The 22,840-nt window shown below is 41.4% G+C and overlaps 1 protein-coding gene across 1 annotated transcript; it reads right to left on the reverse strand.

The window, feature by feature from the left end:
• Positions 1 to 1,027: 1,027 nt before the first annotated feature.
• On the reverse strand, positions 1,028 to 13,841 carry LOC123754097 (inhibitor of growth protein 1). Its single transcript, XM_045736261.2, has 6 exons — positions 13,644 to 13,841; positions 10,967 to 11,041; positions 8,189 to 8,392; positions 7,274 to 7,437; positions 3,767 to 3,892; positions 1,028 to 2,555 (listed from the first exon to the last, which is right to left on the reverse strand). Exons 1-6 carry the CDS (start codon positions 13,723 to 13,725, stop codon positions 2,349 to 2,351), a joined length of 858 nt encoding a protein of 285 aa, XP_045592217.1. The 5' UTR covers positions 13,726 to 13,841; the 3' UTR covers positions 1,028 to 2,348.
• Positions 13,842 to 22,840: the final 8,999 nt, after the last annotated feature.

A 22,840-nucleotide genomic window follows, 5' to 3' on the forward strand; every position in this document is an offset into this window, starting at 1 on the left:
GTGTATTTGTGTTTTGGAGGGGTGCACATTCATTGTTACAAACGAACATGCATATACAAACAAACTCAAGCTCTGAGTAATAAATTAGAAGGTATAAATACATTTGTTTCAAATATTCACTCAACAAAAATTAATTCAATCTAAAGTATAACATTTGCTGCAAGAAATTTCTATTTCAATCGTGTCATCCTTCTGTAAACATCACCAGTAACCTAGAGTCCTCTCCTATCACTAAATAGATCAACCTGTCCTCTTACAAACTACGTCTGAATTTGGTCGTTTGCGTCTAAAAATGAACATAATTTGAAAATTCAAAATAATTGAAAGTAAATTTTGGATTAACAAATCCACAAGGGCCGTGATGAGGATTCGAACCTGCGTCCGAGAGCATCCCAGACGCTGCCTTAATCGACTGGGCTACGACATGGTAAAAGGAGTTGAAACCTAAGTTCTATTCGGTTTCAACTCCTTTTACCATGTCGTAGCTCAGTCGATTAAGGCACTGTGTCTAGGATGCTCTCGGACGCAGGTTCGAATCCTCGTCACGGCCCTTGTGGATTTGTTCATTTGATGCATCACGTAATTGTGATTTCTGTGTGTAAATTTTGGATTTTTTTGTCTCCAAAACAGCAAGTTAAGGGTCCTCTGGTAGGTTAGGAGGGCAGGAAGTTCTCCTATGGTTTCAAAACGTCATGAAAAATGTTAATTGAAAGGTTCCTCTCCTAACCTGAGTAAGCCGGAGGACTCGAGACAGAAAACGGGACAGTACGTCACTTCTCTGAGCCGATTTCATTTCAAATTACGTCCATTTTTGGCCACAGCGCGCATACAAGCAAAAAAACGACATAATTTTAAGAGGATGGGTTGGGATAAATATAGGCCCAGCCAACAGCCTACACCATTAACCAGGCATGGGATCCTCACAATACAATATATGTATATACAGATGTAACATACATACAGTATACTAACAATAATGAGCACTCTTCCTTATCATTTGAAGGATTATTATACAGAAACGACACTGCTAAAAAATGCTGACAGTACGTACAATATATCTTATTTTAATTGCAAAAATGTTTTGTATACATCAGGTACATGGCTACATATACACACAAACATCCATGGATACTACCACAAATACCAATCAGGGGGCAAGATTCACGAAGCAGTTACGCAAGCACTTACGAACCTCTCCATCTTTTCTCAATCTTTGGCGGCTGTGTTTACAATTATTAAACGGTTAAGGAGCTCCGAAGCACACGGAGGCTGTTTATAACAATAACAACAGTTGATTGGGAAGTTATCATGCTTGTAAACTGTTGGATAAATGTAACTAAAGCTGTCAAAGATTGATGAAAGATGTACACGTTCGTAAGTACTTGTGTAACTGCTTCATGAATCTGGCCCCAGGTCTGGAACTTTTTCACTGGGTAGCCAAAACAAAAAATTGCAAAATGCTAAATATGAATACATATTTCTATGTATGAATCCTTATAATAATAATAATAATAATAATAATAATAATAATAATAATAATAATAATAATAATTGCATTTACGCACATTAGCATTTCTAAAGTGAAGTTGTAATTATTTACTGACAAATACAGCAACAAAATGGATATTATACTATCACTGGTAACTATGCGGCAAGTGGTGAAAAGTCACTTTTTTAGTGTATTATATCAAACCCTAATACAGTAGTATTGTATTAGCATTAAAAAAATACAGTATCAAAATAAAATTTCATAAAATGTCACAGTAACAAAAAGAGTCAAATATTTTCAGGACAATATCATAAATTAGATGAATTCAGAGCAATGGTTATCTTGAGGTTATCTTGAGATGATTTTGGAGCTTTAGTGTCCCCGCGGCCCGGTCCTCGACCAGGCCTCCACCCCCAGGAAGCAGCCTGTGACAGCTGACTAACTCCCAGGTACCTATTTTACTGCTAGGTATATTAGTTTCAAGAATTCACAAAAATTTGAGATCAAGCTGTAAATTGGAGAAAATGAGAAACGTACTACAGTCTAAATGAATAAAACTACACGAGACGGAGAGGGTTACTTGTAGTGTAGATGTACAGTACCGAGTAAGGAATCCGAGCGATCTTGGACTTACACGACTAAAACATAACCCAGCACAAAAATGGGGTAGTATTAATTAGATATTAAATAATGAGATATTACTGAAGATGAAATGGACCCACAGAAGATGTGCAATATGCATATAATACTAATGTATGACACTATACTATATAATCATTTTCTGAAATATACATAAAATCTTTAAAAACTATATATATATACACAATCCTAACCAACTTGTCACAAAACTTCAAGATGTTTAGGATTTTTCCTCCTTCTCCTTATTGTACTTCTCTAGTTCCTTCAAGAACTGTGCGCGGGGTTTCATGACAGTTGGCTTCTCTCCCCTGCACTTCGGGCAGAACCATTTCCCCTTCGGCTTGTTGGTCAGTCCCACACACGAGAAATGGAACCATTCAATTGGGCACAAGTCGTTATCACAACCAATCATCTCTCCATATGAAACCTGCAAGAAATAAAAACTAAATATTAAAACTAAATTTATTCTTTAAAATAAATGAGGCTAAAATAAACTTAAATATTCCTAGGCCTTGTATAGCACACATATGTACTAAATTAGGCCTCAGATATCGTATATTAGGCCTAGGAAGGTCAGGTTAGGTTAGTTTAGTTTGTCAAAGCAACACATGTAAAAAAATAGTTTTCCGGTTTGTCCAACTCAATAGCTCAGATTTCTACTTTCTAATTTTGTTGTACGTGGGTATATGTACTATGGTCCTCATGGTTACTATAAGTACTGTACTACCAAGACAGGAGGATGGCATGATATATATAAATATATATTTACATTAATTTATATTTACTGTACTGCATTTATATTTATTTTTGTATTTATTTATAGGAGTAAATCTTATAATTGTACTGTACTATATAGCACACATTTTGCCTGTAAATGTACACATGGTAATCAATCACTTGTTATTGATGATGATCAGACCACATACTAGAAGGTGAAGGGACGATGACGTTTCGGTCCGTCCTGGACCATTCTCAAGACAATCGACTTGAGAATGGTCCAGGACGGACCGAAACGTCGTCGTCGCTTCACTTTCTAGTGTGTGGTCTGGTCAACATTCTTCAGCCACGTTATTGCGACTCATCGCCTACAATCACTTGTTATTGTTAAAAGTTCAATGGTTCCAAATATGGCCGCCCTACACGTCCAGACACTGGATGGTGGTGTGCCAGACATGGTCCTCGTCTTCCTGCTATGACCCTAATATGGCCGCCCCACACGTCCAGACACTGGATGGTGGTGTGCCAGACATAGTCCTCGTCTTCCTGCTAAGACCCTAATATGGCCGCCCCACACGTCCAGACACTGGATGGTGGTGTGCCAGACATGGTCCTCGTCTTCCTGCTAAGACCCAAAAAGGCAAGTCAGTGACTTAGGATATTTTTCAAGACGGGGAATAGTTACTGAAGACTTGAGACAAACGTGAACCCCTATGTATGCATGGGAGTTTTAAATTTTGTGGTAGGCCTGAAACAACCCTGGTTGTGGTGCGCACTGTCAATGACACAACCCTGGTCGTGGTGCGTAGTACAGCGGTTATTATCAATGGTGGATGTGTTAAAAATGTTAGTTTGGGCCCAGTACAGGTTCTTGAATCTTATAGGCGAGACTATGAAAGATGAGATGCAATATTCTCTTACCTGTTCACAAAGGCAATAGGTTGGCTCGTCTGGGTCAATGGGAATTTCTGTGGGTGAATCTTCTCGCTCTCTCTCGACTCTTGCCTTGCGCTTCTTCTTCTTCGTAGTCTTCTTCTGAGCTGCGCTCTGGCAAGACAGTACACAAAACATTAGAGATGTTTGCAATATCAAAAACTAGTTTACACGTAGGGCCTGCTATAAAATACATTACTGTATTAGTTTTTTTGTTTATAAACATTCATTCAATCATCTTTACCCTATTTCATCCTTATACATTTCTTATATCATCCACACCATATAGAATCACAGATAAAAAAAAAACATTAGAGGGAGAGGGAGGATGAAAGAAAAGGAGATGGAAGGGAACTATCAGAAGAAAGCACCAAGCTATTACGACTACACAGCACTGGGAAGGGGTCAGGATAAGGATTTGAGATGGGACGGGGGGGAAAGGAATGGTGCCCAACCACTTGTGGACTGTTGGGGATTGAACGCCGACCTGCATGAAGCCAGACCATTGCTCTACCTTCCATCCCCAAGCAATTGGGCAAGACACGAGAAGAAGGGAAAAAGGTGGTAGGATTTAACAGAGGAGGAGGAGGGAAGAGAGGGAAGGAAGACATGGAGATGGAGTGTGGGAGAGATAAAATAACAAGAAGGTCACCCTCTTCAGTTAGCAGTCTGAAAACAAAAATACAATTTAAATGGCTTTATTACACAATAATCAGCAAAACCTATACAAATTTTAAAGCAATTCAGGAATTCAAATTCAGACATATTTTAAATAATTATAAAGAATTTGCAACTTTAAAACTATCAAGTTAGAAATGATGAAAATTTATGTACTAAATGGTATGGCTCCATGACCTACAATTTTTGATTTGGAACTGAATAACATTAATTGTTCTTGCAATTAATAAATCAAGTATTTAGTATATTGAAATTGCCTCTTTCTGGGTGGCACCTCGGTAGATGTTTCGCTCATGTCACCCGATCTTTGTAGGACATAAAACACACACACACGCCCGGTTACTGTGACCCTCGTCTCACCAGAAGCAAGGCCCTTCATCAACTCCCCTGCCGCCTATACGATTTAACACACACACACACCAGGGGCCAGATTAAAGAAGCAGTTACGCAAGCACTTACAAACCCGGGGCCAGATTAACGAAGCAGTTACGCAAGCACTTACAAACCCGGGGCCAGATTAACGAAGCAGTTACGCAAGCACTTACAAACCCGGGGCCAGATTAACGAAGCAGTTACGCAAGCACTTACAAACCCAGGGCCAAATTAACGAAACAGTTACGCAAGCACTTGCGAACCTGTTCATCTTTTCTCAATCTTTGGCGGCTTTGTTTACAATTAATACACAGTTAATGAGTTCCAAAGCACCAGGAGGCTGTTTATAACAATAACAACAGTTGATTGAAAAGTTTTCATGCTTGCAAACTATTTAATAAATATAGCCAAAGCCGTCAAAGATTGAGGAAAGATGTACACGTTCGTAAGTGCTTGCGAAACTGCTTTGTGAATCTGGCTCCAGGTTCCTGTGACACTCGTAATGCCAGAAGCAAAGCCCTTTATGAACTCCTCTGCCCCTTATGGGTCCAAGTAGTACAGTTGGGTTTATTCTCGACTCAAAATCAGGAATTCCACGTTTGAATGCCAATGAGACAGAAATAGGTGGGCACATTCCCTATTACCTAATGCCTCTCTGTTCACCTAGCAGTAAATAGGTACCCAGGACTTAGCCAGCTTCTTGTGGGGTTACATTCTGGCAAGGATCAGTAGTTCAATCTTGGGGAAGACCTTGATATAAGCCTAACATGTACAGTATATATACACAGGCTCCCTGTCTCTTGACAAAATTAATTTTGAGTAGTGAAACTTGTAAAGATTAGAAGTCAATCCACTACTGAGGTGAACTGTGTATTGATGTACTGAAAGCATGTCACAAACACTCACCCGCCCTCCTAAATTTTTTTAGCAATTACCAAACTACCAAAAAAAAAAAAAAAAAATTTGACAACATGCTAACTATTGTATACTGTATAACTTTACTACTGTATAACTGTCTACTCCCACTGCCTGCAGTTTTTTTAATTATACAACGGAGTTAACTTTTAACAAAGTTAACAACTTTGTTATTGTCACTCACTATTTTCCCACTTGGACTAGACGGTAGAGCGACGGTCTCGCATCATGTAGGTCGGCGTTCAATCCCCGACTGTCCAAGTGGTTGGGCACCATTCCTTTCCTACCATCCTATCCCAAATCCTTATCCTGACCTCTTCCCAGTGCTATATAGTCGCATTGGCTTGGCACTTTTCCTTGATAGTTCGACATTTTCCTGTGAACTCATACATCCCTCAACCACCCTTTGAAAGTCAGAAATGGGACAATGATAATACTGTATATATTTTGCCTTTTATCTTCATGATTGCTCAAGGCAATTTCCATTTTTTCAACCAGTTTTGTTTGTTCGTGCTGCTGTCAAATTATCCGGTAGAGTTAATTGATCAATATCTCAGAGGCTCTTTAAAGTCTTTATCAATAGAAAACATTTTAAATACCATGAAAAGATTTGCATACATGCATACACCATTTCGATAATGGGAAGTTACGCAAGGGAAGGTTATCTTGAGTTGATTTTGGGGCTTTAGCGTCCCCGTGGCCCGGTCCTCGACCAGGCCTCCACCCCCTAGGAAGCAGCCCATGACAGCTGACTAACTCCCAGGTACCTATTCTTGCTGGCACCCGGGATCGAACCCAGGACCACAGGATCACGTGTCTAGCGTGCTGTCCGCTTGGCCGGCCAGCGAGACCGATGCATCAGAGATATAACACAGCACAACATGTTACATTCCAGTACCAAAATCATTAAGGCCACTGGCAAATTGTAAAGGAAAAATTAGGCAAAAGTTACGATACAAATAAAATAAACAAGTATTGGTGTGGAAGGAAAACCAAAGCACTGATCATATACAGTAATACTAGATTGTATGAACAGGAATTTGGCACATCTGAAAGACAGCTACGAAAGGAGTTTAGGTTCTTTATTTGAGATTTCAAAAATCTTAGATTTTTTTAAGTCTTTAAAAAAATCTTTTTGTAAATCTTAGATTTTTGCAAAATAGCAGAAAATCTTGTGTTCTCAAAAGAGAACACTTAATAAAACCTTAAATGATGACCAAACCACACACCAGAACATGGAGAAACGCAGACATTTCAGTCTGACCCGGATCATTATCAAGTCGTACGTGACTACCTACACTTGATAATGGTCCAGTACGCACCGTAACGTCGTTGTTTCTCTACTTCTGGCAAGTGTTTTGGTCATCACATCTTCAGCCACGTTATTGCGACTCGTCGTCTGCAAAACCCTAAATGTTTCTGTGGGTGTGTGAGAGAACGGCAGTGAATGCAGTACACAAACCCTCCCCTATGTACTATACACATCTCAATGTTTCAAGTTTACAGCTTATAAGCTGAATATAACTTTACCTTGTTTGTTGGCACCTTCTCTATGTGAGGTGTGGCAGGAGCATCGTTGGAATTTTCATTATGATTTGACGCATGATCATTCCTGGTCCTCCGTGCCCGCTTGCTGGCTCTTTCTGGCTGCACATCTTTGGATGCTTCAGGCTTTTCTGGTTCTTGGCCAAAGTCTACAGCCAAAAACAACAACAATTAAACTTAGAGATAGTTATTAAAAGGGGCAAATAATATTAGTCTGGTCAATAATGTACAGGGATATGCATAACAAATTGCAGGATAAGAGCATATTCAGGTAAGGAGTATCTTCTTGAGGTTATCTTGAGATGATTTCGGGTCTTTAGTGTCCCCGCGGCCCGGTCCTCGACCAGGCCTCCACCCCCAGGAAGCAGCCCGTGACAGCTGACTAACACCCAGGTACCTATTTTACTGCTAGGTAACAGGGGCATAGGGTGAAAGAAACTCTGCCCATTGTTTCTTGCCGGCGCCTGGAATCGAACCCAGGACCACAGGATCACAAGTCCAGCGTGCTGTCCGCTCGGCCGACCGGCTCCCCCCAGAAAAGTACCAGAAAATATTTCTGGAAGTTGACCACTGGCGGCAGCAAACAAATGATTTACTTATGCGTGTGACAAACTCCTAAGCAGCAGCCTTCTTGTTTTGTCAAATCTCTCATTTTTTTTTCAAAGTGTCAATATTTTTTTTGACACCAAATACATACTTACAGAGATGATTTCAGGGCTCAACGTTCCCTCAGCCCTGTCCGCGCACTTAAGAGAGAAATGATAAACTAATCATGCCATCAGTTCTGTACACTAACTATATGAGCCTAAAATAATTATAAAGTTGCAACTCAGAACAGGAGCCATTAGTTTACCAAATTATACTCACTTTGCCCTAACCTACAAGTGACTAACAACTTACCTAAGTTTTTACAATCTAATTCAAGCTGCCTCTGTCTGTTCTCAATGATATCAAGAATATGCTGTACAATTTGCAACTTGTCATCTCCAATTTCTTGAGTTGAAATAAGTTTATCCTGGATCTGAACCATTATACGTTTTAGTGAGATTGAGTCGAGTTCTCCTTCCAGCTGTCCACGAAGTCCTTCCATATCTTGTAAAAGGGCTGCAGAAGAAAAGTTGAAAGAATTAGCAAGTCTCATATTGACTGAAAACAATACATAGGAAATCACGGGTCTCTGGAAGATATTCTTCACGACTGAATAAATTTTTTTCACATTAGCATATTATCTGAAAAATTAAATAAAAAAAGGCTTAAGGAAAAGATTTGTCTGCATAAATTTTGAAGTGGATTCGTTTGTGTTTTCACAAGCCACAGTAAAGGTAGAGTTGCCTATCCAATAATGGTTGACCAGGAGAAAATGTGGAACACTATACAAGAGGGAGCATCTGAGGCAAATTATGAATATGGATAAAAAATTACTATAAGGACACAATATTGGTTAGCATTAACACTTGGATTCTAAGACCCATTATATTATGGGTTTTGATCGAAGTGCATGAACTGCGCACATCATAATCTGTGTTACTACAGTACTATACAGTACTGTACCTGTAAAAAATTTAACAAATACAGGTCAACTTTCTTAATACATAAACCAGTGGTGCCATTGTTTCATACTGTATTTATACAGTATAGCAATTACTAATATTGGAAAGTTGATTACGTTTCCAATGAAACGTACAATTCAAAGACAATTAGACTACACTAATTCTTAGTATTAGAATTAAACATAGATTTAAACTACTACACTCATTCTTAGGTATTAGTGTAGTCTAAAAGCATATATACAATATGGTTTTCAATTTGGAAGATCCTGTGTAACAAATTTACTCAGTTTCTAGGATAGAGCCACAGAGATTTTACATGAAAGAGATGGTTGTGCTGATTGCATCTATCTGGACCTAAAAAAGGCTTTTGACAGAGTTCTATATATGAGGCTGTTCTGGAAACTGGAACATGCTGGAGGGGTGACAGGAAGGCTTCTAACATGGATGGAAAATTTTCTGACAAAAAAAATGAGGGCGGAAATCAAAGGCATTGTATCAGACTGGAGAAATGTCACAAGTGGAGTACCACAGGGTTTAGTTCTTGCACCAATAATGTTCATTGTCTACATAAACGATCTACCAGATGGAATACAAAAATATATGAACATGATACTAAGATACACGAGAAGATAAACGTAGATGATTGTCACGCATGTAATGGAATGTGGAATAGGAGAACATAGACTACACACAACCTTACAAATTATGTGAAATATCTTGAAAAAAAATCTGATTAAGAATGAGATCTGGGGGTAGTTTTAGATAGAAAATGATCACGAGGACCATATAAAAAACCATCGTGCAAGGAGCCTATGTAACACAATTTCAGAAATGCTTTTTAAATACATAGATGGTGAAATACTAAAGAAATTTTCCCAACCTTTGTGAGACCAAAGCTGGTATATGCAGCAGTTGCATGGTGTCCATATCTTAAGAAGCACATCAACAAACTGGAAAAGGTGCAGACATGCAACTAAATGGCTCCCAGAACTGAAGGACAAAAGCTACAAGGAGAGGTTAGAGGCATTAAATATGCTAAAACTAGAAGATAGAACAAAAAGAGGCAATACGATCACTACATACAAAATAGTAATGGGATTTGACATAAGTAATAGGGAAAAATTCCTGAGACCTGGAACTTCAAGAACAAGAGGTCATAGATCTAAACTAACTAAACAAAGTTGCCAAAAAATATAAGAAAATTCACTTTTACAAGGAGAGTGGTAGAAGGTTGGAACAAGTTAAGTGAGAAGAAGGTGGTGGAGGTCAAAAACATAACTAATGTAGTTTTGAAGCATTATATGAGAGAGTGCCGGGAAGACTGGACACCACAAGCATGCTGTAACTACACTTATGAGAGAGTGCCGGGAAGACGGGACACCACAAGCATGCTGTAACTACACTTATGAGAGAGTGCCGGGAAGACGGGACACCACAAGCATGCTGTAACTACACTTATGAGAGAGTGCCGGGAAGACGGGACACCACAAGCATGCTGTAACTACACTTATGAGAGAGTGCCGGGAAGACGGGACACCACAAGCATGCTGTAACTACATTTATGAGAGAGTGCCGGGAAGACGGGACACCACAAGCATGCTGTAACTACACTTATGAGAGAGTGCCGGGAAGACGGGACACCACAAGCATGCTGTAACTACACTTATGAGAGAGTGCCGGGAAGACGGGACACCACAAGCATGCTGTAACTACACTTAGATAATTAAAAAATGTACTTTTGGTGCAGGCGATGAGTCACAATAACGTGGCTAAAATATGTTGACCAGACCACACACTGGAAGGTGAAGGGACGACGATGTTTCGGTCCATCCTGGACCATTCTCAAGTCAGTTGTCTCAAGTCGAGAACGGTCCAGGACAGCCCAAAACGTCGTCGTCCCTTCACCTTCTAGTGTGTGGTCTGGTCACTGTACTTTTGGTCATATGGGAACAGCAGCGGTTTGTGATTTGGCTTCTGAGCCTTTCTTTGTGTACAAAATGGACCAATATGTTGGCAAAAATATAAAAGCTGGAAAATAAAGTAACTAGTTTGTTTGAGCTACGCTCTTTTAACAATGTAGCAGCAGGACACGGGTTAAGGCTCAACAAAGTATTTTATGAAGTCTTACCCTGATATCGGACATCCAGCTCCCTCATACTCGATATCTCTCTTTGAACTTCATCTGGTAGGTTCTCTACAGTATCTAAAAATAGAAGAGTATTAAATTATTTTAACCATAGACACTAGCCAACATAATAGTAACTAAGTTTGAATAAATGGTATGAAACCATGACCATTATTCAACTTTAAAATTTGCATTTGACTAGTTAAGATAAAGATGATGCCCCTGTTCATCTAGCAGTAAATAGGTACCTGGGAGTTAGACAGCTGTCACAGGCTGCTTCCTGGGGGTGTGTAACAGAGGCCTGGTCGAGGACCGGGCCGCAGGGACGCTAAGCCCCTAAATCATCTCAAGATAACCTCAAGAGAAGATAACCTAACATTATTTAAAATAGTAGAAATAGAACAATTCCTACACAATCATAGCCTGGGAATAATTGTTAGAATATCTGAGCACAGAATCGGTTCAATAATGATTTGCCGTGACAACCTAATGCAAAATTTTATAATCTAGGCTTGATATGGGTCACTTCATACAAAACAATCACCACTTGTAAAAAAAAATTCATACTCAACCTTACCCATGATGTAAACAATGTCTGAAATGCAATACAAAATACAAAGTACAGGGTATTATAAATACAAAATATCTACACAATTATAATTTTGCTTACTAAATGATTAGTGTGCACAATGATCAATAAAATTACAGCAACATTCCTAACACAATCTTAACTTAGTCTAACTAGTCCACAAAATTCCCTACAGATCATTTCATACACGACAATTTCCATACACATTATAACGCCTAGCCTAGCCTAACCAAGCCTTGCCTAACCAAGCCTTGCCTAACCAAGCCTTGCCTAACCAAGCCTAGCCTAACCAAGCCTTGCCTAACCAAGCCTTGCCTAACCAAGCCTTGCCTAACCAAGCCTTGCCTAACCAAGCCTTGCCTAACCAAGCCTAGCCTAACCAAGCCTTGCCTAACCAAGCCTTGCCTAACCTAGCCTAGCCTAACCAAGCCTTGCCTAACCTAGCCTAGCCTAACCAAGCCTTGCCTAACCTAACCTAGCCTAACCAAGCCTTGCCTAACCTAGCCTAGCCTAACCAAGCCAAACCAAACCTAACCAATCCTAGCCTAACCTAACCAAGCCTTGCCTAGCCTAACCAAGCCAAACCTAACCAATCCTAGCCTAACCTAACCAAGCCTAGCCTAGCCTAACCAAGCCAAACCTAACCAATCCTAGCCTAACCTAGCCTAACCAAGCCAAACCAGGCCTGACCAATCCTAGCCTAACCTAGCCTAGCCTAACCAAGCCTAGCCTAGCTTAACCAAGCCTAGCCTAGCCTAACCAAGCCTAGCCTAAATCATGATAATATGAGCAGGATTATGTAGAAGAGCTCTATAAAACTACTTTTTTAATGAGAGGCAAGATAAACCCATGTGTCACCTGCTCGAGTACAATAATACAATGTACAATTGCTCGAGTACAATGTACTTATGTTACATAATATGGCCGGGATACAGTCATTGTATCCTGGCCTGCCAGAGACAATGACAGCTGCCCCAATTTAAAAATCCCCCCCCCCCCCATCACGGGCCAGTAGGACAGAGATATTTGAGTGTGTGTTCTTTTCACGCGATTCCTCCGCTAACCCAGCAGTAAATAAGCCCTCGGGGGTTAGTATGCTGTTGTGGGTTGCATTCTGGGGGGAAAAGGTCAGCTGTCGGGTGACCTCCCCACAATGTCGAGTATGAAATGACCCTTAGTGACATTTCTAGACTGGTTAGGCTAAGTTATGGTAGTGTTAAGAGTGGTCGAACTGGCAGTCAAACTGACAGGGTTCCAGTCACTGACATTAGTAAAGCAGTGCCCAACCGCTTGTGGACGGTCGGGGATTGAACGCGGACCTGCATGACACGACCAGGGGAAAGCGGCAAGTCACCATGACTATATAGCACTGGGAAGGAGTCGGGATAAGAATTTGAGATGGGACGGGGAGACGGAATGGTGCCCAACCACTTGTGGACGGTCGGTGATGCTCTGTCCAAACACCCCTTTACTCCCCCTTACTTAATGGAGAATTGCATCCTAACCTACACATCCAAGAGTCCAATAAACCCACAAATACACTTGTGTAAACACTACACAACTTCTGATATTCAAGTTGGCTTCGAGTGAAATCTGGTTGTCAAGACGCAGGCCAGTTTAATTGTTAAGGAATATAATTATTCAGGGAGCCGGTCGGTTGAGCGGACAGCACACTGGACTTGTGATCCTGTGGTCCCGGGTTCGATCCCAAGCGCCGGCGAGAAACAATGGGCAGAGCTTCTTTCACCCTATGCCACTGTTACCTAGCAGTAAAATAGGTACCTGGGAGTTAGTCAGCTGTCACGGGCTGCTTCCTGGGGTGTGTGGAAAAAAAAGAAAGTAGTTAGTAAACAGTTGATTGACAGTTGAGAGGCGGGCTGAAAGAGCAAAGCTCAACCCCGCAAACACAACTAGGTGAATACAACTAGGTGAATACACACACTGGAGAATACAGCCATGTATTACAGTGTGCAGAATACTCCAGATCAGTCTGGAGATACATAGAGCCATGTATTACACTGTAGACTAGAGCCACTGGTGTGCGGGAGACAGCGACCTGGCAGCCATCTCTCACCTCTAAGGCCCACTTACCCAGGAAGTTATCAACGTAAGTAGCGGAGTAGAGGGCTTCTAAGGCCGCCTGGTTGAGCATCTTCTCGACAGTGTCGCTCATGGCTGTGCTCAGCTGGCCCCAGCCTCCACCACCTCCACTCTCGCCGCCTTCATCAAGCTACAACAACAACACCAGATGTCCCAGTCACAACACTCCGTAGCGGCAACCCGCTCCCACGATCATCTTCCCCGCCGACCATTCTGGCAGCGACCTGCCCGGGCGACCACTCTGGCGGCAACCTGTCCAGGCGATCACTTTTATTTATTGATTGATTTTGTGTTTCATGTTATATATATGGGTGTAAATCATGGAAATTAACACGTGATGGAAAATGGTACAGTGTCAGACCACGGAGGAAGAATTGAAACAGGGGCCAGATTCACGAAAGCACTTACGAACCTGTACATCTTTTCTCAATCTTTGGCGGCTTTGTTTACAAATATTAAACAGTTAATGAGCTCCGAAGCACCAGGAGGCTGTTTATAACAATAACAGCAGTTGATTGGGAAGTTTTCATGCTTGTAAATTGATTAATTATTATAACCAAAGCCGTCAAAGATTTAGGAAAGATGTACACGTTCGTAAGTACTTACGTAACTGCTTCGTGAATCTAGCCCCTGTACATCTTTTCTCAATCTTTGGCGGCTTTGTTTACAAATATTAAACAGTTAATGAGCTCCAAAGCACCAGGAGGCTGTTTATAACAATAACAACAGTTGATTGGCAAGTTTTGATGCTTGTAAACTATTTAATTATTGTAACCAAAGCCGTCAAAGATTGAGGAAAGATGTACACGCTCTTAAGTACTTACGTAACTGCTTCGTGAATCTGGCCCCTGGCCGCAACCTCCCCGGGCGATCACTTTTATTTATTTATTTATTTTGTATTTGATTTTATATATATATGTGTGTAAATCACGAAAATTAACACGTGATGGAAAATGTGACAGATGTGTCAGACCTCGGAGGAAGAATTGAAACAGGAATTTCCTTAAGTACTTTCGTATATTGATAGATCTTCAGAAGGAATTCCTTCCTTCAGAAAGATTCCTTCTAGTTTCGGGCAAGTCCTTAATCCTATGTCCCCTGGGATTATTATGCTAAAATGTTAAGAATGTTAAAAGTTATTATAAAAGGGGTACTACCTCTGGTGCAAGTGTAGGGACCCATAGCCTCGGAGAAGAAAATAAAGAGTACTCAGAGGAAACCTTGTGGATCCTCACTGAACACTTTGATATTTTTCTTCTCCTTCCACCCCTATTTTATATATATATACAAGAAGGTACATTGGGTTTAGGAGAGGGCAGAGAGTTGAATTTTGACATTCTTCTAAAACTATTAGTACGCATAAGGTTTCGGGAAGGTCCTTAATTTAACATTTAATTTTAGGAAGGTAATTTCTAGCAAAATTAAAAAAAAAATTACAGGTACATTATAAAAATATATATAAATACATTGTAGGAAAGTATAAACATACATTGTAAGAAGGTATAAAAATGCATTGCAAGAAAGTCTTCAAAAAATACATTGGATAATAAATTTAACAGAAAAAAGTAGGTACATAAAAGTAAATTTATGGGTTATCCACAGACACATTTTAGCATAAATTGAGGATTATTGCAAGATATAATGTAGTAAACTATGTGTATAACATTATATAAGATAACAGCAATGATTATCATGGTAAAGTTGTAGGGCATAGGTACATATTTTGGGGATTTGAATAGCACTAGATACAGTGCGAGTTTTAAACACTAGTTAGGAAACTATGAAGATGAAATTAGGAATTTTTTGGTTTTATTTTTGAATAAGGCGTAGGTTGGACAGCTTTTTAATTCACTAGGGAGTGAGTTCTATAGACTGGGTCCCTTTATTTGCATAGAGTGTTTACACAGATTTAATTTGACTCTAGGGATATCAAAGAGATATTTATGTCTGGTGTGGTGATAATGGGTCCTATTACATCTGTCCAGGGAGAGTTTCAGAGCAGGATTTGCATTTAAGAAAAAGGTTTTGTAAATGTAGTTGACACAATGTGTGGAGGGAGTTAATATTTAGCAAGTTAAGGGATTTAAACAAGGGAGCTGAGTGTTGTCTGAAAGCAGAGTTTGTTATTATTGCTGATAGCAGATTTTTGCTGGGTGATGATGGGCTTGAGGTGGTTTGCAGTGGTTGAACTCCCATGCACAGATACCATAATTAAGATAGGGGTAGATTAGTGCATAATATAGTGAGAGGAGAGCAGAGTTAGGAACATAATATCTTATTTTAGAGAGTATACCAACCGTTTTTGAGACTTTCTTAGTTATGTGTTGTATGTGGGTGCTGAAGTTGAGTCTCTTGTCTATGTATAGGCCAAAGAACTCTCCATAATTTTTATTGCTGTTGTTAACATTGTCTATCTAAACCTGAATTGCATTTGTTGATTTGCTTCCAAATAAGACATAGTAAGTCTTTTTTATGTTTAATGCCAGTTTGTTGGTTGACATCCATAAGTGAACTTTTTTTAGTTCAGTGTTTACAACAATATTTAATGTGTGTGTGTGTGTTGGGGTCTGAATAGATGAGGGAAGTATCGTCAGCAAATAATATAGGTGTAAGGATGTTAGAGACATTAGGCAGATCATTGATATATATAAGAAATAGGAGAGGTCCTAGGATGTTGCCCTGTAGTACCCCTACGGGTAATGGTAGTGTGGGAGAAGTTATATCATTGATGACTACATATTGGTGTCTGTCACTAAGATAGGATGTCTATCTAACTAAGATGTCTGTCACTGGTGGTGGCGACCTCCCCCGGGCGAACACTGGTGGTGGCGACGACCTTCCCGGGCGACTGGTTCCGTATATGTCCCGCCTTAAGAGACCGGACCAAAGAGCCAGAGCTCAACCCCTGCAAGCACGACTAGGTGAATACAACTAGGTGAGTACCAATGGCGGCGGCGACCACCTTCCCGGACGACCACCCAGGGTAACCACAACGGGCGAATACTATTGGTGAATACGAGCGGCCGGCAACAATCTTCGGACGAACATTAGCTGCAAACACTATCGGCGACCACTTCCAGACGAACCCGGGCAGTGACCAGTCCGGGCGAACACTAGTTTCAAATTCAAATTCAAATGTTTATTGAGGTAAAAGTACATACATACAAGATGAGTTACAAATATAATGTTGGATTTATAGATATAGCTAGTACATACAATACCTAAAGCCACTAATGTTAAACATGTTAAAGACTGTACCACATGTTAAAGACAGTACCTCTCTCAACCAGTTTAAGTTAAAAACGAAGCTATACCTAATAAATTCCCTGTAACCTACCTCACTCCTCTATTGTCAACCCATGTCTGTTATTTTCTTTTCTTTTTTTTTTTAATTAACACTGTTTGTCAACCTATTGTATTTGTGCTGCTTTTTCAGTCATGTTCCCCCTTTTTTTATCTTTATTTGTATTTGTTCTCAACACTTTTTATTCTTTATGCTCAATTAGTATTAAGTTCTAGATATTAATGTTTTTCTTGCCCGAAACGCATTGCGTAATAGTGGCTTTAGGCATTGTATGTACTAGCTCTATCTATATATCAATCCATTAATGTAACATCACTTGTATGTATATACCTTACCTGAATAAACATCTGAATCTGAATCTGAATCTAATAAGCATAGCGTTTCGGGCAAAGTGTGGGGGGAAAAAAAGACACTTAGACTAACACTTAATACTAATTGAGGACTACTTGGAAAGGACGATAGAGCGACGGTCTCGCTTCATGCAGGTCGGTGTTCAATCCCCGACCGTCCCAACAAGTGGTTGAGCACCATTCCTTCCTCCACCGTCCCATCCCAAATCCTTATCCTGACCCCTTCCAAGTGCTATATAGTCGTAATGGCTTGGCCCTATCTCCTGATAGTTCCCGTTTAAAACTAATTGAAATTAAATTATAAATTGTGTTGAAAGAGGTAAAAGGGGGGGGGGGGAACATGGCAAAAATCAGCAATTATACAAGTTGGTCAACAAACAGCATTGTTTGAAAATAGCAAGACATGGGTTGACATTTAGGGGTGAGGTAGGTTACAGGGAGTTAATTAGGTAGTAATTAGTTTTACTCTTAAACTGGTTGAGAGAGGTACACAGTCTTTAACATGATTGGGAAGGTCATTCCACATTCTGGGTCCCTTGAGTTGTAGAGCATGTAGCGAGTAGATTATCCCAATAATATACTCGCTCCAAATATAGTGTTAATATTCCTGTCAACCTTTGGAGATGAATGAGGTGAGGCGTTGCCCGGGCAACACGGTGAGGTGTTGTCCGAACATATAAGCAGCAGAATAGCAAACATTAACTAGTCAACTTTCAAGTGTGGTCTAGAGCAGACACTTGCGAGATACTGTACCGACGCTCAGTGCGCTCAACTCACACCAAAGTATCACCTGTGTACTTCTGTATATTCGACCAAATATATATATAGTATGTTAGTGTCTGTGTTTATTGTCACAATACTTTACGTAACAATAGAACCGTTACATTGGTGACCCAGTGAGTGAAAAAGAGCACCTAGTCACAAACTAGATCTTCGTCATGGATTTATCTACCAGGTTTCCAGCATACAACGCAGATGAGCCAGAATTTTGGTTCATGCAGATGGAGGCTATTTTCGACCTTCACGAAATTTCGACTGAGAAAGCCCGATATGCCTGTACCCTGCCAACACTTCCCTCGGAGGCTATGCACACTGCCTCCGCTGTCATCACCGCGCCATCACCGGACACCAGGACGTACACTGCATTGAAGGCCGCTCTTCTACAGGCAGCAATGAAACGCCGCATTCAACAAAGGGACCAACTCCTCACTGACAAAAGATTAGCAGACAAAACACCAGCTCAGCTTCTGCGGCATATTCAGTATGTGATGCATACTGCAACTGGCCCAGCCCCCAGCGAGATTGTGAGATCACTGTGGATACAACTCTGCCCAAAACACATTCAACCGGCCATATTCAGTATGGCTGACGACACCCCATTAGCCCAGCTGGCTACACTGGCAGACCGGCTTCATACGACGTCTGATAACGCTACGCTGTCCCACCTCAGTGATACACAGCAGACTACAGACACCCAACAACTCGACGTCCTCCAGAACCGGCGTTTCTTCCACCCAGGGAGGACGTACCATGCGAATCCAGTATCAGTCTCTAGGCGACAGCGAGAACGTCGGGGAGAGCTTTGTTCTTACCACCAGAAGTTCGGACACCAAGCCCGCAACTGTAGGGCTCCTTGTTCCTGGTCGGGAAACTACTTCGGCGGGGACTGTTAACGGCCAGTGACCCCGCCATTTCAAACACTACACTGCTCTACATATCTGACGTCATAACCAAACGCCGTTTCCTCGTTGATACTGGTGCAGCAGCTAGTGTGTTGCCTCCCCCACTGGTCAAACCAACCCGTACTCCTGGTTTGGACTTACGAGCCGCCAATGGTACGTCCGTCCGTACATATGGGACCCGCGCCCTGGTTCTCGAGTTCGCCTCTCTGGGTCGCTTTACGTGGACTTTCCTCATAGCGGATGTGGAACAACCCATTCTTGGATGGGATTTCCTGCAACACCATCGACTTATGGTGGATCCCGCAGGTGCAGTACTTCGAGCCTCTCCTAGTACCTCTACACAAGTTAACATCGTCACCCCAGTCGCATCTACGGAACTTCAAGCACTCTTGGATGAATTCAAAGATGTGACCCAACCCGCCAGCCCTCGACCAGAGGTGCAACATACGATTACGCATCACATTACTACAACGGGAGCACCTACCTTCGCCAGACCACGCCGCCTGGCACCGGAACGACTGGCGGTAGCACGTGATGAATTCAATAAACTACAGGAGGCGGGAATAATCCGCCCTTCGAACAGTCCATGGGCTTCACCTCTCCATATGGCCCCGAAAACAGCCCCAGGGGAATGGCACCCTTGCGGAGACCACAGGGCTCTCAACGTTCGTACTCTGCCGGATCGCTACCCAATACCACACATCCAGGATTTCTCACAGGGATTGAGCAACGCAACCGTTTTTTCGAAAATTGACCTTGTGCGGGCATTTCACCAGATTCCTGTGGAACCGGCAGACATTCCGAAAACAGCGATCACAATACCTTTTGGACTGTTTGAATTCGTCCGGATGCCTTTTGGTCTACGGAATGCAGCCCAGACATTCCAACGCTTCATCGACCAAGTAGTTAAGGACCTTCCTTTTTGCTACGCCTACATTGACGATCTGCTGGTGGCCAGTACATCACCAACAGAACATCTGCTACACCTCCGACTCCTTCTCACCCGTCTGCGCAACTTCGGCTTGCAGCTCAACTCCGAGAAGTGTATTTTCCATGTTCCAGAGCTGGATTTCTTGGGACACCGTGTGTCAGCAGCAGGGGTCCAACCACTAGAGAAGAAAATCGAGGCAATCAAGGAATTCCCGCGCCCATCTACTCCAAATTAGTTGCAAGAATTTCTTGGTGTAGTGAATTTTTATCATCGATTCATCCCACATTGTTCGGACATCTTGCGACACTTATACGACCTCTTACGTGGTCGGAAACTCACGTCCCGTCTTCCGTTGGAGTGGACTCCCCAGGCAGAGACAGCATTCACCGACATAAAACACAAGCTGGCGGAATTCACCTTGCTCGCACACCCAGTGTCTGACGCTCCCACCAATCTATCTACCGACGCTTCAAACACAGCAATTGGTGCTGTACTACAACAACTCGTTGAAGGAGAATGGCGCCCAATTGCATTCTTTTCAGCGCGCCTGTCACCCCCTGAAGAGAAGTACAGCACTTTTGATAGGGAACTGCTCGCCATCTACTCAGCCATACAACATTTCCGGCACTTTCTCGAGGGGCGGAACTTCCACATCCTCACAGACCACAAACCTCTCACTTATGCGCTGGCGGCCAAGGGTGATGCTCACTCTCCTCGAGTAGCCAACCACCTGGGATTTATTTCCCAATTTACCTCGGATATCCGTCATGTCAAAGGAACTGTCACAGTGAGAGGTTGTGTTAGCTGGAGCTCTGGAGTAACATTATTATTGCAATAATGGAAGGATTAGTGAAGGATTTGGTGAGTCTGGTTGGAGTTCTGAGAGCAGAGATGGATTCCCTGCGGGAGGAGGTACGACGGCTGAGACTTCGGGAGGAAACGAAGGAGACCAGTGTTGACGAGACCTCATCGTGGAGAGTAGTGAAAGACAGGGGTCTTAAGAAGACCTTGACAAGGCCGCCTACAGACGCCCTAAGGACGGCAAATTCATTTGCTGTGTTGGAGGACGAGTGCTGTAGTGCGCCTGCAGCGAGGAACGGCGGAGCGCAGGCCCCTCAGGCTGCTCAGAAAGTTAGGGCGGTACCGAAGCGAATTTTGGTTGTGGGTGATTCCCAGGTGAGGTATTTAGACAGAACGTTTTGTGCCAGAGACAGGGGGGAACAGATTAAGGGTTTGCTATCCGGGAGCTGGAATTGGTGATATTGTTGAAAACATGAATGATATTATGACGGGAAATGGGAACAAACCCATTATTTGTATTAGTGCAGGGGGTAATGATGTTGGACGAGTTAGGAGTGAGGAACTAATACAGAGATTCAGGACAGCCATTGAATTAGTTAGGAGCAAGGGAGGAATCCCGATCATATGTGGCATTCTTCCAAGAAAGGGAGTGGGAAATGAATAGATGTCGAGGGCACTTGGTGTCAATTGCCGGCTGGAAAGATATTGCAAATCAAATGCAATATCTTTCATAGACAACTGGGAACGCTTCTATGGAAGAAATGAAATGTATGCTCGTGATGGGGTGCATCTATCGAGAGCTGGGGTTGTTGCTGTTGCGAACTTGTTGGAACCAGTGGTTAGAGGTGTTTGTTTGGGTTTAAACTGTTCGTAGATAGTGGTATGGGAATTAATTTGGAGGAAGGAGGTAATAAAAGTATGTGTTCGTGGGAGAAAGGAATTGGCAAAATAATCAGGGAAAGAAAAGGGCCTCAAAATAACAATTCACTTAGGGTATATTACATCTAACAGTAGAAGTCTAAGAAATAACATTAATGAATTAAATGCTCTTGTCTGCACAGAAAAAATAGATATTATTGCACTTACCGAAACGTGGATGAACGTAGAAAATAGAGAACTATTAGCTGAATATCAGATAAATGGATTTAAACTATTTCACACAGATATATATATTAGACGAGGAGGGGGAGTAGCCATATATGTTAGGGACAATTTGAAATGTAGTCTCAAAGAGGGAATCAAAACTGAGCCACACACAGAAACTATTTGGATAGAATTAAACGAAAAAGCAAATAATATTATAATAGGAGTTATATATAGGCCACCAAATTTAGACAGAATGGAAGCAAAGCATCTATGGGATGAAATATCTAGAGCATCTATAATAATAATAATAATAATTTTTATTTAGGTAAGGTACATACATAAAGAGATTTTACAAAGTTTGTTGGCTTTATAGATAGAGCTAGTACATACAATGCCTAAAGCCACTATTACGCAAAGCGTTTCGGGCAGGAAAAACATTAATGACTAAAGCTTAAAACTAATGGGTAAAAAGAATAAGATGTGTTGAGTACATATAAAAATAGAGGTAAAAGAGGGGGGAACAGTGTTGAAAAAGCAGCACAAATACAATTACAAATTATTACAGAAAATTACATTCAAACAGCGTTGATTTGAAAAACAAAAAAAAAAAAACAAAAAAAATACATGGGTTGACAACAGAGGGGTAAGGTAGGGTTACAGGGAATTTATTAGGTATAGCTTCGCTTTTAACTTAAACTGGTTGAGAGAGGTACATGTCTTTGAACATGGTTGGGAAGGTCATTCCACATTCTGGGTCCCCTTGATTTGTAGAGCATTTCTAGGTTTGATTAAGTCGTACTCTAGGAATATCAAAACTGTATTTATTTCTGGTGTAGTGCTCATGGGTTCTGTTACAACCTTCTATGAAGCTTTTGAGATCAGGATTGGCATTATAGTTTAGCGTTTTATATATGTATAATACACATGAGAGAATGTGCAGTGACTTAATGTCTAACATATTAAGAGATTTGAGTAAGGGTACCGAGTGATGTCTGGGGCCAGAAGTTGGATATTGTCCGAATAGCAGCTTTGTG

The sequence above is a fragment of the Procambarus clarkii genome, chromosome 6 (assembly GCF_040958095.1).
Source record: "Procambarus clarkii isolate CNS0578487 chromosome 6, FALCON_Pclarkii_2.0, whole genome shotgun sequence".
NCBI lineage: Eukaryota > Metazoa > Arthropoda > Malacostraca > Decapoda > Cambaridae > Procambarus > Procambarus clarkii.

Coding starts and splice junctions, on each gene's coding strand:
- LOC123754097 (XM_045736261.2), bottom strand. CDS start 13,725: ATGAGCGACACTGTCGAGAAGATGCTCAACCAGGCGGCCTTAGAAGCC. Junction 3,893..7,273: donor AGAAGGTGCCAACAAACAAG/GTAAAGTTATAT, acceptor CTGTCTTGCCAG/AGCGCAGCTCAGAAGAAGAC. Junction 2,556..3,766: donor CCTATTGCCTTTGTGAACAG/GTAAGAGAATAT, acceptor TATTTCTTGCAG/GTTTCATATGGAGAGATGAT.